Source organism: Rutidosis leptorrhynchoides, unplaced genomic scaffold, assembly GCF_046630445.1.
Source record: "Rutidosis leptorrhynchoides isolate AG116_Rl617_1_P2 unplaced genomic scaffold, CSIRO_AGI_Rlap_v1 contig167, whole genome shotgun sequence".
In the NCBI taxonomy this organism is placed as follows: Eukaryota; Viridiplantae; Streptophyta; class Magnoliopsida; order Asterales; family Asteraceae; genus Rutidosis; species Rutidosis leptorrhynchoides.
This window is the reverse complement of record NW_027266416.1, coordinates 20781-38485: the sequence shown is the minus strand read 5'-3', so window position 1 is coordinate 38485 and position 17705 is coordinate 20781. Positions and strand designations below refer to the sequence as shown.

General features: G+C 33.2%; 2 protein-coding genes across 2 annotated transcripts; both read left to right on the top strand.

Moving 5' to 3' along the window:
• The first annotated feature begins 4796 nt into the window (after window positions 1-4796).
• On the top strand, window positions 4797-5927 carry LOC139881510 (uncharacterized). The gene is made up of 2 exons (XM_071865971.1): window positions 4797-5095; window positions 5843-5927. The coding sequence occupies exons 1-2, from the start codon at window positions 4797-4799 to the stop codon at window positions 5925-5927; spliced, it is 384 nt and encodes a 127-aa protein (XP_071722072.1).
• A 9656-nt stretch (window positions 5928-15583) lies between these two features.
• On the top strand, window positions 15584-17516 carry LOC139881508 (dolichyl pyrophosphate Glc1Man9GlcNAc2 alpha-1,3-glucosyltransferase-like). Its single transcript, XM_071865969.1, is given in 6 exon segments — window positions 15584-16297; window positions 16395-16601; window positions 16734-16806; window positions 16809-16838; window positions 16841-16969; window positions 17146-17516. Coding segments are annotated over 6 exon segments (1524 nt in total).
• The last annotated feature ends 189 nt before the right edge of the window (window positions 17517-17705 follow it).

The window sequence follows — 17705 nt, the reverse complement described above, 5'->3', positions numbered from 1 at the left end:
CAGAATTCTTTTCATGGCATGGCTAACAACAAGAAAAATAAAAAGAGAAATGATTGAGATATTGATTTAACATAAAGATTAAGAGCATGTTTAATGCAAGTCTCTAATATTTAATGAGTGAAACTCAAATAGTATAGTAGAAATTATTGTTAAGAGCACATGCAGCGCAAGTTTTTTGATAGAGTTTTTCAACGATTTTTTCTGCCACATTGACAACAACTAAACAGAGAGATAAATGATTGAAAAACTCATCAATTAAAAAACACATATATTTTAACACAAGAATATTTTAGACTACCTTCAATGCAAGTTTCTTATGTTTCTTATGAGTTTCTTATGTAACACATAAGCCGACAAAAAACTCTTGTATATATTGGAGTAAGTTGGGAGAATTTCTTATTTTTTAAATGATTATAAGTGAGTTTCTTATATAAAAAACTATAAGAAACTCACGTCTATCATATCTATCATATTTGATTGGTTCATACATTATCTATCATATTATTATTTATTTATCTTTAATTATTTTTATGATTAAAAATATATAAGAAACTCTATTGAGTATTTATATATTAGAGTTTATGGGTTTCTTAGATTATTCTTTTTCTCTCCGCTTAGTTGTCGTCAATATGGCGGAGATAGAATCGTTAAGAAACTTGTATTGGTGGTGCTCTTATAGGATTTCTGATATATTTTTAAAATAACAAATTATTTATTTAAAGTTAATAATATTATTTTAGAATAAATAAATAATATGAGAGATAATGAATTAACCAATCAAATAGGAGATAGGTGGATTTCTTATATAAGAAACTCACTTGTAATCATTTGAAAGTTAAGAAACTCTCCCAACTTATTCCAATACATACAAGAATTTTTTATTACTTATGTATCACATAAAAAATTTGTAAGAAACTTACATTGAAAATGGTCTCCATGTCACTAAAGTTTGTTGGGTGGGATAGAGAGTTTCCAACTTTCAAAATAATCTCTAATATTAGAACTTTTATTTTACCCTCACGCTCTCTCTTAATTTCTAAACTTTTGTAAGGACCACGTCAAATTATAAAAAACTTTTGCATTAAAATGAATTTAAAAGAATCTCTTTTCTCTCTCTTATGATCTCATAAGATCATAAGGTGTCACATGTAATCATCTAGAGACTATTGCATTATAGATGGTCTGATATAGAGATTCGTAATATCGTGACACGTGGAATTAAGAAATAAAGATTTTGATTGTATATATCTAATAGTATGGATAATATAAAAAAAATTTCTTATAATTTATACTCCCTCCGTCTGTCAATACATGATGTTTTAGATTTTTTATTTTTATCTGAAAATATATGACTTAACAAAAGTTATGTTGGTCTTCCAATTTTACCCTTATATAAATATATCCATTTAATTCCTTATAGTTTATGTTTTGTTTTGTTGACACTGAACTTTATCAAAAGGTCCTCTGAATACATTTTTTTGTCAGCTCATCTTTGTGCCGCCTCGATACTACCGCCAAAGCTCGCCACCACCAGATTCAGTCCGCTCTCCTACTACGATCGACTCACCTCTGCCGTCGAGCGATCTCCTTCCGTCGGCATTCAATTGCAGCCTGACAACCACCATTAAGCAGCCAATCACCAATACCTCAATTGAAACGAACCACCTCAAATCAACCACACACCCTCTTTCACACCACCGCTCAACACAACCATCGATTTTCCAACAACCATTTCGCGCCACCGTTCCTCTCCTTTGCTGTCGAATCATTGATGACGTCGACAAGTCGAGAACCCGACTTCGTCGTCTCTCCAAATCTTGAAGGTGAGAATTCCTCGACCTATTTCTTTCGAAATATACGTCGCTAGACTCCTAATCATGCCTAGAATAACATATCTTAAAATCAAAAGGACAAGAATTTAGAAAATTCAATGAAAGTTTAAATCGTATATCTATGCAGATCGGAACCTCTTTTGGAAATTTCTGACTTCATAATCATACTCTCCATAGCAAAGCGAATCGGACCCCCTCAAATTTTCCTCGAAATAGCGACAACGCCGTCGATAGTGACAGAAAATCTGGAAATGCGGCGGCGCTGTAGAGAATTGTTTTAGAGAGTAAAAGATGAAGTGAGAGACTAAGTGTAATTTTATTTCTTGTTAAAGATATTTTAGTCCAAATATTATTAATCAGTAGTTTTCCTTATTTTGTATTACTTGGCGGTCCGACCGTCACTTTTGGCGGCGCTGCCGTTGATAGTAGTCGGATTCCAAAATTTTTTTATGGCTGGATTCGTTTTAACGAGACAAACGTTGTGGTGGTGTCGGATTTTTCAAATTTGAACCGTTTGTTGTAGATCTAAGCTTAAAGAATCTTTCCTTTTCGTCTAATTTTTAGATATGTTATAATAGGCTCTAATATGAGTTTATTGATGTAAAAATCTACGCTTTTCAGTTGGATTAAGCAAGTTTTTCCCTCGTTGACTCTTGGTCATGGCGGCTGGTGGCGGCACCCGGCTTGTTCGGCTTCGCCGTAGTCTCGTCTCCCTTTTACTCCTCTGTTTGAGTTAGATTTCCGTCGAATTGGACTCGTCGGAGTGGAATCCAGGGCGTCAGAGGAAGATTGTTTTCGATGGTGGTGATAGATATCGACGGTGGTAAATAATTCAAGATTAGTGGCTGCTTAATGGACCGGTGTAGGTGGTGCCTTCTGATTACAGTGGTGTTGGAGAGCCTATAGGCTCAGTGATCGGGGCTGGCAGAGGATGAAGCTTTGTGTGGATGGTGAGAAGGGTCTGAATTTTAGTTTAGGACTTCATTTGTATCTCTACTTGGTGTTTCATTGCCGAATTTGTATTGTGAATACTCACGTCAATAGGTTTGCATAAGTGCTGGATTTTTTTTTTGGGGCTGTGATTAGTTGTGTATATAATGAGCATTCACACGTCAATAGGTTTGCATATGTGCTAGATTTTGTTTTGGGGCTGTGATTAGTTGTGTATATAATGAGCCTCTCGTCCGTTGAATTATTGAATCTCATTTTAGAGATCTAGGAAAGGGGTTTGGTGATTGTCTATATAGTCTTTGAAATTGTTTGCTAACGATTGTAAGTTTTCACAACTTTGTAGGAAAATTATGGTGTGTACTGACAAATTGAAAAACACTTGCTGACATGGGAGTGTATAATTTTGACTAAAGGAGCAGTTATTTGTAGACGATCATAAATAATTCTTTTGACAACTACATAATTTTTATTTATGTCTTTTACTTGTAGTCGTAAGAGAGTGAATTGACAAGATGTTTTCATTGATTCGAAAAACTAACAATTACGTGAAGTGAAGTTAGTAGTATAAATGTCTAGATGAATGGTTCGATTAATCAATTATTCCATCTATTCATGATATTTTATTTCCATTAGATCTTAGAAATTATAGTAATATTGTTTATAAATTCATCTTAAATTGTATTCAAGAATTTATTTGTATCATGTAGGTTTTAATGTTTTTGCGACTATTAGTTTTATCGAGTTAAGTCTCTCTAACCTAATTTGAGAAATTATACTACTCGCTTTATCTAATCGTTATCGTACTATACTATTCATATCTAATACGGAGTATGGGTATTACATCGTCACATCTCTCGATCAAATCAACCTGCACTTTTAACTTAATATCAATCGTTTTATTTGTTTATAAGTCTCTAAACCTCGACACCAGTCTTCGAGAGACTTATCTTTATACGTCAGTAGATCGAAACAGTTTAACTCCAATAGTTAGAACTAATTCACTCTCATAAAAGTATCAAGAACAATTACATTCAACTTAGAGAGATTTTCAACACAAACAGTTCGTAGCACACACAACCCATTAGATCTTTAGATCACCAGATCTATAGATTCACATATTGACAACTGTTGCTGACGTGTCTGATTCAGTAATCATTTAACTGAGTCAGACCTGAAGGTTCTGGTCCACTAGCAACTCAACTGAATCAGGTCAGACATGCACTAGCTCAATATTCAATTGACTGAGTTGGTTCGATACTGGAAAATAACTAACTCAGGTTTAGCTTGACCGAGTTAGTTCGACACATGGAAACGCTAAGTCACGATCAATATCGTCATCCAAAGGAAGGACTTTGGCGTCATCAGCTTAACCGACTAAGGTGCACTAACAAGAGCTTAGGAGTCCACCGTAAGTTCTAATTCAGTTCCTACTAAACTTACTATACACTGTTCATATCACTTAGGTTATATGCAGGATGTAAACTGATTGTAAGTACTGGCTCAGTTGCTATTGAACAAGTACTAGTTTATCTTTCATAGTTTATTATACTCTGATTAGTGATAAGATTATTAGTTCTAAATTGTATTAGATTTCACCGTACTATTACTTTACCGTCATTATACTTAGATTGTTTATCTAGTAGTTTAACTGTATTATGTTAGATAGTACTGGTTTGCTATCCGCTGCTGTTTAGTATCTAGTTTAAGATTAGGATTTTATATATCTATGTTAAGTTTATTTTTAAGTAGATCATTTGTACATCTGATTAATCACTTTGATAAAATTGAGATATATACAAGTGATTGTCATATTAGGTTTGAGTTGTAACTGATTAAGTTTCCTCTTAGGTGACTTAGTGGAAAAGAATTAAGGCTATCAAATTTCACATTTGATAAAGGAAATAATGACTATCACCAACATCCCTTGTCAAGCTTTGCAGAACAAATCACAAGACATTATCAATGCTATGCATTTAGTTTCAAGAACAAAATCACTTATTAAGAATTTAAGAGATGGTTAGGAGTGATTTGCTTGAAAGTGTTGTTTCGTTCTCTAAATGCCATGACATTGATATTCTCGATTTACAGGCGCAATATGTTCAAGGACGAGGTCGTTGTAGACAAGAACAGATCACCGTAGAGCATCATTTCCGTTTTGATATTTTTAATGCTACCATAGATGCTCAATTGCAGGAGTTGAATCACAAGTTTAATGACGATTCAATGGAAATTTTGAAACTTTGTGGTGTTTTGAATCTAAAAAATTATTATAAATCATTCGATATTAAGGGTTGTTGCAAGTTGGCTAAAACGTATTATCATTCTGATTTTACGAAGCAAGAGATAACGAATTTGAAATCTCAATTGAGTTTGAAATTTGATAGCCTTAACTCTTTTCGACTAAGTCACCTAATGTAACAATTCAACAAGATATAATTTAAAGCTAATCTAATAACCACTTATATATAATATCCTTTTTATCGAAGTGATTAATTAGATATACAAAAGATCTACTTAAAAATAATCTAAATAACAATCTTACAATCTATTTTTAAACTAGATACTAAACAGCAGCGGATAATCAACTAGTACTAACTAAACAGATTACTGTTAATAACTCAAATGTAAATCTAAAGATAATAATTGTAATACACCGGTACGGTATGAACTAACACAGTTTATAACTAATGATCACAAGATAATTTTGAATATAATAAATTATAAAAGATAAGTAACAAGTATTTAGTCAGTGCCAACTGGACCATAACTAACAATTAGTTTACAACCTAAAGGTAACTAGGACTTACAAAGCATTGTCTCTATTCTACCGATGCACCTTAGAATGGTAAAATGATGACGCCTAAGTCTCTCCTCTGAATGATTGTGCAAATTGAGACTTTAGCGTTTGAATGATAATGGACTAGTTCAATTAAGCTGATATTGAATTAGTGTCGTCTGGACTGATTCAACTTAGTTGATACCGAACCAGTGTCTTCTAGATTGGTTTGGTTTGGTTTGGTTTAGTTGATACTAAATTAGTGTCTTCATATATGATTCAGTTACAATTCTCTCTCGGATAAACTGTTTGTGCAAAGTGAAATGGTGGGAATTCGTCTTCTACTTATAGCTCTCCCAATGCCTTGATCGTCACTCATACATTTGATGACAGAATCGGGTATGATTTGATCGTGATTTCCTTTCGATCCAAAGAGCCGATCTTTACTTTTCCATTTATATATATTTCTTACGTAAGGCACAAGAAACTGATTCAATTTCCATTATGGTCGAACAAGGCACAATTCTTGATCTTTGTTTCCTTTTTATATTATATCAGATTCTTGATCTTTGTTTCCTTTTATACTATACCAGATCCTTGCTTGGAGAGGAAGTTTTCAATTGTGGTTCATTGATCTATCCACTGTATCGATCCTGTTTGTTTATTTTAATGTGATCTTGATCGTTGATTTATTCCAATATGGTAAAATCGAGTGACAGAATTAATACACCATTGTATGTTATTTTATTTTAATTTCATTTTATAACTAATATATAAAAAATATTGTTATAATATTTCATGTTTGAGTAAAACCATACTATAAACCATAAATATCTATAGTCAAAAAGTGACAATCTCTACAGAAAAGATCGATACTAAATCGAGTCATGTAGCATGCATTCACAATCTCCCTCTTTGGCATTTTTTGACAAAACTAAACTAGAAGCATCTCAGTAAATTTTTCTCCTCTTATTTGGCTAAAAGAGCCAAAGGATGCATAATGTTTCAGACATCAATATGAAATAAAAACAAGAGAGGACTCCCCTCAAAAGATACATATTTGTTTGAAAGATAAAAATAAGATGGGACTCCCCATAAAATATAGCATAATTCAAAATAAGAAAAGTATGAAACTAAATAGAAAACTCCTCTGAGTCATAGCACCAACAAAACTCCTTGATGATTTCTTCATTCCTCTTGATCTCCCTGTGAAAGTACTCGTTTTGTTCTTTCAATCTTTCTATCGCATGTTCTCCATGTGATATAGGAATTTTGATAGTAAAATCTTCTGAGTGTAGATCTCCTACCTTCTTTAAACTGTTATGTACATCGTCCAATATCCTCCTGACTTCCAATCTAGTAGTACGTTTGACAACAACTTCATTGGGACTTGCCCAATTAATCTTAATAGGATGAGATTTTGGAGTAAACCCTGGTGGATACTTGACTCCTAATTCTGAGGAAGATGAATCAGTCTGAGCATACATCAACTTTTAAATATTATTGGAATAACTTCCATGCTGATTGCCTTTCATTGGAATGACTCTTGGTTGATAGATTGGAGTATTTGGACACGAAATCCTTATCATTGTCCAGTTGATGAGATCTTCCTTTATAAGTTCTTAGAGGAGATGGTCGTGGCGTTGATGGACATGGAACCAGTTCCCTTGTTTGGATGATCTAGACTTCGTTATATGGTTGTTTTCTTGGGAACAAACTGCCAGCTCCGTAAGTATCTTGTTCAATGTTTGGATCATTTTTAAATTGGAGTTTCTTCTTGATTGTTCCTTGTAGAACAAGTACAACAAATCGATTCTCAAATTCGAGAAATTTATAAGAAGATAAAAATGATTTTTCTTTAGAACCCGAATTTCTTGAATGTGAAACCATAGTATTTTAGAGTTCAAACCGCAATTACTTTATTTATACTATACATAATTAAATACAACATATTTTTCTTCTATTTATATTTTTACATATATATATTATATTTTTCTTCCCTTTTTAAATTACAAAATATGTATAACTATTTTATTTCCTAATCTGTTGGTTTGAACCTTATTCTTCAATTGTCGGTGTCCTTTTCACACCGTTCGCCCCATGACTTCTTTGATTCTTCCTCTTCAATGTTCGTTAGCATCATTCGTTCTGCAACCTTGAGAAGACTTTTGACTCTGTAACTTTCTCTAACTGCATCGTTGCATCCCTTTTTTAATGAGTTGATATTTTTCGCTTTCTAATTTTACACCAAGAAATATTATTCTATTTTTATCATCAATTATTTTGCGCTGAGTTTCATCATACTTTACCTTTAGAAGTTCTTCTACAAGCAACTTGGTACTTATTAAATTCTCTTCCAGACTTTCCACATGTAGTATGTTCTCCTGTAAATTTTCATGAATATACGCTCCCTTTCCAAGTACTCTTAAATGCTTTCCGCTATGAGTGATAAAATTAATTTTATCAAATGGTACATATTGCTCAAGAAGATCTCGACGTCTAGTGAGGTGAAAATTGGTATTGTGGTAAAAGTACCATGTATCTTTTAGTTGATCATTATATTGTTGGTATTTGTTCACATCTTCCTTTCTTGAACAATCCGACCTAACTCACTCACTAGCTTGCTTTCTCAGAGAGATAGTTCACCTATACGTCTTTTTAGTGTGGATATCTCTCTTTCATTACAACTAATCACTTCATTAGCAGTTTCTAATTCCTCCTTTAGTTGTTTGTTTTCTTGTTGCAGTTTTTTGAGGAAAAGTCAAGTTTTCTTCAGATGTAGAGCTACATGGTTTATCTTCTTTGAAGTATTCTATGATTGCATATATATTTTTGTAACTTTTTCATCATATCCTAGAATTCACTTATACATGTCTTTATTTGTTCTTTCTCCAATTATGATTAATAAAAATTTCATGTTTATTTCTAATCATACAATGATTTTGATCAAATTTAACTGTAAGACTCATGTCACATAACCTACTAATACTTCATATATTTTTTTAGATTTTCTACTAATAAGTCTAAATTCAATCTTACATCATGATGAATGCTTAGACTTCCGCATCCTATGATTTTTTCTTCTTTTCCATTTTCATATATGATACTTCCCTTTGTGCTTACCAATGACTCAAGTATACCCTTTTCGTGTGTCATATACATGCTACAATTGCTGTCTAAAAACCATTCCATGTCTTTCCCATCTTGTTCGCAGAATTTCTCTATACATCTAGATATTCTAGAAACCTTCTTGACATGTGCCCTGAATTAACAAGTTCTTTCTGGTGTCTTTGATTTATGACTAGTGCATATTTATTATAAAAATGTCCTCTATTTTCACGGTTGGAACACTTCCTATTCCATTTTAATTGATTCTTTATGCAACTTTGATTTTTTTTCTTGCTCAATGACAATACATGTCTTTCTAATTTTGAATACATTTTATGCACTTCTTTAGTGATCCTTTGTCTTGTCTTGCTGAGTTTTTTTTATCACAGTCTTGAGTTCTTGAGTGGTAGTACCTAGTATAACATTCTTCAATAAAAAAATTTTCTTGATCTTGGAACTCTTGTTGAAAGTCTCCATCTCTTATGTTAATTAGATCTTCATAACCTTGAATGCTCAACTCTAATTGCTTTTGTAGATTGTAAACCTGCGTATCCATGTCTTGTTACATAGTAAACTATTTTTTTGTGAAGTCCTCCTTTAGTTTTGTAAATGCTTGATGGAATTCTCCTTCTCTTTCGTTGATTTCAGCTTCATATTCCAGTACCATTTTCTCCTTTTGTTGTCTAACTTCTTCATTTTCTTTGATCAATAATTTGTTTTCTTTTTCAATACGTTGTAAAGTTATACACGCAAACTCTTTTAGATTATCTTTATCAGAATTAAATACATCATTAACAAATTCCTCTATATTGTAAATATTTTCTAAGGATATAATTGAGTCTGTAGAATGATTACATGTATCATCTCTAACTATTTTTTGACTTGAAATTTCATTCATCAGGTATATCCTTCTGTGTATATTTTTACCATCACTCCTTGCTTTAGTAATGAGTATTTCTTCTTCCGAGATTTCTGAACATGAATCTCCTGATTCAGACGAAGCTTCTTATGATGATGATTCTTCAATATTCGGTGGACTTATTGAAGCGTTGCTGATTTTTTCAAGGCAACACATGTGGTCAGAGTCCATGTGAGAGGTAAAGTAATCATTTATTTTTTGTGCATTTTGTTTCTTCTCAATTTGGTTCATGCTTAATTTATGATTAGAGATTTCTATAATTTCTTCAGAATCTACTTTATATGAACATTCTTCCTTGCAGTCATAGAACTGCTCAACTTCTTTATCTGACCAACTGTTGTTAACATCTTCACAAAATAGAGAAGAGTCTTTGCTGTCTGAGTCAGTTAGACCAATTTCTCTTTGTTGTGATGCTTCTGATGACTTGTACCATATTTTTGACTTTAGCAATGATATCCATCATGAATTCTTGTGTGAAGTTTCTTATTTCTTTGTAGTACTCTATTTATGATAAAGCTCATTCACTTCTTCTTCAGTTGATTTTTCATTTTGAAAGAAATTTATTATTTCTCTTTTGTCCATGTCTTGAGATTCATCTTCACTTTGGGCACTGTAGTGCTTTGTTCCTTTGTTCTAACTTTGTTTCTTTGAATTTGCCTTATTTTGATAACTTCTTTCATCTTCAGACGAGGTTGATGATGATGTTGAGAAATCACTATCTCTATTGTTAGTCCACCGCGCTTTTCACGATCTGTTCTTGTTCTTCTTTTTGAGTGTATATGCACATTTAGCTCTTACATGACCATATCCTTTACATTCATGGCATTGACTTTGTTTTTTGAATCTTTTATTTTCGTTATTTGATGATTCAGAAGAATTATCTTCCCTATTTTGGTTTAAATTTGTTAAGTTTCTTGTACCTGTGATTCCTTTTCCTGAGTTTTCAAGTGAGATTCTTCATGAGTAACGCCAGAGACTCCTTAACTACTTCGTCTAATTCTTCATCCTTTGAGGACACCTTTGTTGGTTTTGACCTAGAAGCTTTTGTACTTAATGTTAGATTCTTGTCTCCTTGTCTTTTCTCTGCTTTTTCTTTGTTCTTTAATTCATGTGCAGTAAGGTTTCTAATAAATTCTCCATCTTTTATTTATAAATTTTCAAATTTAGATTGAACCATTCGTAATTTTACCTTTTTTACTTTCGAGGTTCATTCAAAAGTGGCTGAAATTGTAGATCATACCTGTTGTACTGTATATAGAGAAGATACTAAACCAAATACTTCCATCAAAATGGCACTAAACAGTATGTTTAAGATTGAGTTTAGTTGTTCTCTTCTTTTCTCGTCATTAATTCGCTTTCTTCTTTTGGTACTAACTCTCCACTGGTAGTTGTCTTCGTTGGCTTTGTCCAATTGATGTCTATGATGTCAGTATAGTTTCGATCTATTCCTTTAAGGTAGTAAACCAGTGTCTTCTGGATTGGTTCAGCTCAGTTGGTACTGAACTAGTGTCTTCTGGATTGTTTCAATTTAGTTGATATTGAACCAGTGTCTTTAGATCTGACTTAGTTAAGTTGATACTAAATCAGATACATCAACAACAGTTTGTTATATATGAATCTGTAGATTTGGTGATCTAAGATTTGATGAACTTATTGAGCGATAAACTGTTTGTAATGGAAAACTCCTTAAGATACAGAATGTTGTGCTCGAGACTTTGAGAATGAATCATTTATAATTATTAGAGTTAAACTAATTAGATACTGTCGTATAAATAATAAATCTCTCTAAGACTGATAATAAGTTTAGAGACTTATAAATAAATTAAACAAACAATATTGAATAGTATGTGCTGGTTTGATTCGAATGATAGAATTAACATCTCAACAAGTGGCTATTCAACCAGTTGTTACAGGTGGCGGATATGTAAACAATTCTAAATCGAATATTGATTCGACCAGTATTGCAAAAATGTGATTTGATGGAAGAACAGTTCTCACTTAGAATAGATCGAACTATTGGAGCATATAAACGTTGTGATAGTTGGCACTATACAAAATAAAATACTTTAAAGAATAACAAGAAAACAACACGAGAGGTTTCATAACAAACGTTTTGCGTCTTTTATTTTTATCGATGTTGCTCTCTTGTTAAATCAGATCGTATCATTCTCTTCATCAAGACAAGGAGTAACGATCAAGGCACCAAGCACATATAAATAGAAGATGGATTTTCACCCAAGGATTTTTGCACAAACGGAGCACAAGGAAGAAGATATAGCGACGTTCATTCCACTCTACCCTTTAGTTTGTCGCCATAAATTATCCAAATTCACATACTGGTGTGTAGAAATCAAGAGTACTTAGTCGGTCGTTGGCTTCGTTTGGTAGGCTCCTAAAATAGGCCGGTCCTAGGATAGGTCGTTGGCTTCCTAAACTAATTGGGTGTTTACACACTACAAATGAGGTGAATTGAATAATCTTCAGATTCTGCGAATTATGGGCTATTTTCCTTGCCTTTCTGTCTTAATATTTGTGTAATTCTTATTTTTAAGCATCAATTATGTATGCTTTCAGGTCCAAGAGCAGTTTTGGAATTAATATTTAGGAAATTCTGGAGCAAATGGACACTTCAACTCATGGTAAGTCTATGTTAAAGTTTAAGAATAAGAATATGATATTATGTGATGATCCACATTATTTGTTGTATCTGAATTTGATTGTATGTTGTTATTTGTACAAGGGTAAAGCTTGAAGCATGCAATTGTTGTGGTTGAGCCATGTTTGTCTATTGCCTCCAAAATGGAGGAAACGGACGTTGTCTAACTTTTGTAATGATATCCATCTAATTATTTTCAATTCTTGGTCTGCACTATTTAGTTATTTATTTATATAAATATATTTTGAAATTGGAAATGTGCGTCAGCATTTTAAAACGAACCGATTTTGAACAGGACCGATTTTTGAATCGAACCAAAAAATACCGACACACATATGTATCTGTATTTACCTGCGTTAGTATTTATGCGTCGGCCCACCACACCGACAAGGTTTTTACCGATGCATCACTTACGTCGGTATTTTGTGTCGCTAGTAACAAATACCGACACATTTACTAATATACCAACACATTTGTTGTGTCGGTATTTTGTTCCTCTCGCCTGGTGTTTAGATGGAATTTTAGCTTCTATTTATATCCTAACTTCTGTCTTGGCCATCACCCCTAGCTATGATGGTAGAGATGATACAGTTTGATTATGCTTTTCACGAACTGCTCTCTTCTTTCCATTTAAAATGTATTCTTGATTCTCGAGGAATTGATTCATGTTTTGATGTTTTGTTTCTTTTCAGCGTTGATTTAGTTTTCAATATCCTATCATCACGAATCAGCTTTCTACGGAGAAGATGTTTAAATCGCAGCTTTTGATTTGTCTTTCATCGTACTCATTGAATCATCTTTTTTGGCAATCCATATCGTTTTATTTATTTTGATCTCGTCCGTGGATCTGTACACATCATTAATCTTGTTTATGCTTCTTTGATCCCTCTAGTCTTTCTAACGAAAACATACATTATACAACTTATATAATAAATTTAATCTATCCAAATAGGTCAAAAGGTGACAATTCATAAATCCATGATTAGACCATGTCATCATATATTCACACCAGCATTCTCCCTTCCCTCAATTTGATTACTTAAAAATTTAAAACTTAATTTTTGCCTCATGCCGGAATAATTAGCCAATTCCATTTGACTAGCTAAAGCAATGGAAATTTTTCTTTGTGACAGTAACTTGTGCTTACTTCGAGGAGTGGCAAGGACATGGTTATGCTCCTTTACAAAGAATGTCACCATAAATTTGTCATCAGTCCGCCAAGAAATCATCATATGAGCTGCCACAACCGCATTTCTCGTCCTTTTTCCCTCACTATTATTGTGATTCTTAAACCCTTCTTTAAAGCAGAAAAACTTTCGAAATACCACTTTATTATCAACCTTATTCTTAGTGAGCCAATCTTTTTGAACACTAAAACTAATGTCGTCAGCATATTTATTGTAATATTGATAAGCTTCTTCCTCTATATCACATATTAAGTTTCCCTCGGCCATGACTTGTCTTGAAGAAAGATTAGAGGATTGGTATTTCCAGATACCTATCATTGAAGAATAAATATTTGCGATTAGAAGTTAGACTCAGACGATGTATGATGCCTCTTCACGGTGTCCGACGAGACTCGAAACGTCTCTATTTTCCACGTATGAATTAATGACAATCATAGAAATTTCAAATATAAAAGAGTTAAAACATGAATAAACAGTTATACGAATTCCCACAATTATATGTCACGAAAAACATAGAAATCAAAAATAAAAATCAACCTGAACCAATCATGCAAGCATTTTGGTACTAGAAGAGTCAAAATCAAAATTGCAAGCATTTTGGTCGGAGTACTATAATCATAAAGCAAAACGAGAGATCGATTGCAGAGTGAACAGACTATACATGGGAAGAAGAAACCGTCTCGTACGTGATTTGTGAAATTTGGGAATACACTAGAATTTTGTTAGTTTAACAGAGGTTTAGAAAGTCACTTTGAGAGGAAGTTTCATAGTTAACGAAAGTTCTAGGCAAGTGTTGACTGTAGTATAAATTTCCAAATATCAATTTTATTAAAAATATCAGCATAACAAGTATTTAAAGACCAGCTCTAAGTTTTTGCCCAAAAGATACTTATGTGTATGAAGGTTTATATGAAAAGAAAAATATATAAAAAATATGTGATGTAATAATTAACTTCGAATAAATAAAAATAAAAATTATTATAATTATAATTATTTTTGGATGGAAATAAATATATATACACGGAGTATGTATTTGTTTCACAACTTTTTTTATAAATAAATCTAAATTTAACACGTGTAAAATACATTGCAAAAAACGCACACCAATTGTAAAAAAAGAAGTCAAGTACTCCAAGTCTACAAGCCAAAATCACTAATGACTTACTAGCGCAACTTTGATTTTAAAATCCAGGTTAATTATTATAATTTCTGGCATAAAATTCGAGACGTTGCCTCGAATTTTTTGAACAAATTTAATATTAGATTTTGTAATTTTAAAATTTGAACGATTATTTATCATAAACAATCATAAATTGATAATATGACAATAAAATAAAAAATAAATATAAAGTTAGAAATTCTTTTGAGTATATTTTAGCGTACCCATAAAATTAATTGAATGCTACGAGATGTATTTGAGATATCATGTACAAATTAATCTGATTTTTGGTTAGGTAACAAAAGAAAAATCATTCTCGATAACTTTCCTAACGATTACAGCTTCTTGAAACTAACTTAGCATGTTATCTATGTGAAAGGAAATTTAAAAGACCCTAAACCAACATATTTGAGATGTCAATTTTATACTTTTTCAATAATTTCAAATTATTTTTCTTTTTAATTCTCATTGTTGACTCTTCTTCTCATTATCATTGATTAAAAAATAAATAAATAAAATAAAATGTGATCGACAAAAATAGGAGGAAGAAGAAGAAGAAAAAAGGTTCTAAAATACTAACATTAAGAATATGTAAAAAATAAAATAAAAATGTGATCGACAAAAATAGGAAGAAGAAGAAGAAAAAAGGTTCTAAAATACTAACATTAAAAATATGTAAAGGATTAGAGTTATATATATAAAATCTTATTGAAACGGCTTATTTGACACAAAGGCTCTCACTAGAGAAGCATTTGGGCCAACTTCCAAGTGTGAGTTGTGTTTGGCGAGCTCATTTAACCAAGGCCTTGTTTGGTTGTTGGGATAGTCCAGTTTTGTTCTATCTTAAAATGTTATAGGCTTTGAAGTGAAGCTAAATGTTAGTTGACGGACTCTACCTTTAATTAGTTTTTTTTTTCTTTTTGAGAATACCTTTAATTAGTTTTGAAAGGAAAACTATTTTCTTTTTCTTTTTCCTCCATCATTATCGCTCGTCAATGAAATCCAGCACAGAGCTGCTTTGGGTCTTCGCCGCCGGAGTGTGTGTCAAGCTCCTCTTAATCCCATCATACCATAGCACGGATTTCGAGGTCCATCGTAACTGGCTGTCCATCACTCACTCTCTCCCTCTCTCTCAATGGTACTTGGACGAGACCAGTCCATGGACTCTCGATTACCCTCCATTCTTCGCCTACTTCGAGCGATTCCTCTCCATCTTCGCCAATCTAGTAGATCCCCAGATCGTCCATGTCCACAATGGCCTCAACTACAAAGCAAACTCCGTCATCTACTTCCAAAGGATCACTGTAATCTTCTCTGATTTGTTGCTTTTACTTGGAATTTATAGATTGACGAGGAATTCGGATTCTCTAAAGCAGAAAACCATCTGGGTATTGCTCGTTTGGTCCCCGGCACTTTTGATCGTTGACCATGTGCATTTTCAGTATAATGGGTTTTTGTTAGGCTGGTTGATTTTGTCCATTTCATATTTAGTTGAAGGCAGGGATTTGATGGGTGGGTTCCTTTTTGCGGCTCTTCTGTGTTTCAAGCATTTGTTTGCAGTAGCCGCACCTGTTTATTTTGTCTATCTGTTTAGGCATTACTGTTGTGGCCGTGGCTTGGTGAAGGGTTTTGGGCGGCTTTCTATTATGGGAGCGGTCGTAGTAGCTGTTTTTGCTGCAGCATACGGGCCATTTGTGTATCACGGGCAGGTACATTCGATTTATCTTTTGCAAAATTTCTTGGCTTGGCATTAGTTTGCTATTGCATAGAGCATTTTTGCCAAGTTATCAATGTTTTTGTTTGCAGATGGAGCAAGTCTTCCGACGTATGTTCCCATTTGGCAGGGGACTTTGTCATGCATATTGGGCTCCCAATTTCTGGGTCTTCTACATTTTACTTGATAAGGGTTTGGCTGTAGTATTAAAGAAACTTGGTTTCGGCATCCAGATGCCAGCAGCTTCATTCACTGGTGGACTAGTGGGAGATTCGTCACCTTTCGCCGTATTACCTCAGGTAATGGCATCGGACGTGTAAAACATAAGGAGCAAGTTTTGAGTATTTCAAAAACAGAGTGAAAAATTAGTGTTATCCTCGATTATAGTGCCATACATCTGATTTCCGATACTCGAATCGATGATTTTGCAGATTACACCCTTGACTACATTCATTGCTGTCCTACTTGCTTTGTCACCTTGTCTTGTAAAAGCTTGGAAACATCCCAACCACGCATGATTGTTAGATGGATTGGGTTTCTTACACTTGCGGATTTCTTTTCGGATGGCATGTTCATGAGAAAGCATCACTACACTTCGTCATTCCTCTTGCTATAGTTGCAGTCAACAATGTGGATGATGCAAGGCACTACTTTTTATTGTCAATAGGTACTCTTCTCCATCCTTTTTATTTAAAATGACTTATGATTCTAATTAGAATATATGCTTTCCATGATTCATAAAAGCCACATGGTCATTTTTACAATTCTGTTGTTTGGTGCTGTTGCTACTTTCTTACCCCGATAACTCACATATGTTTCATATATTTGTTGTGATCCATACAGTATCTTGTTACTCACTATTCCCACTTCTATACGAAGCTCAAGAATATCCAATAAAAGTGCTATTGTTGCTCTTGCATTGCCTTCTAATGTGGTTCGGCTTCTCTGCCTGTTTCCCTGAGACTGCACCAACAAGCAAAAAGGGCGACAAATCAAAATCAAAAGCTATGAAACAAGGTTTCTCTGTCGATGGGATAATGAAGACCTACATTTGGGGTCTTGTAGTTGTGGAGATATACGGACAGTTTTTACACCCTATTCTGTTTGGAGATAAGCTTCCTTTTATACCTTTAATGTTGATCTCTATATATTGTGCGATCGGGATCATGTATTCTTGGATTTGGCAGCTAAGACAGATTCTTAGATCCTCTTAATTAGTTTTTGTAGCTTCAGTTCACATTTTATACATAGTTGAGAAGAGAAAGATATAGGTACATTTATTTAACACTATGACAGATTTTTAATTTATGTATTGATTTGAGAGTATTGCTTCTGATTATTGAGCTAGCCCGTTAGAACACATGGCATGGCAGGCTTTCACGACCCTAACTTTTATTACATAT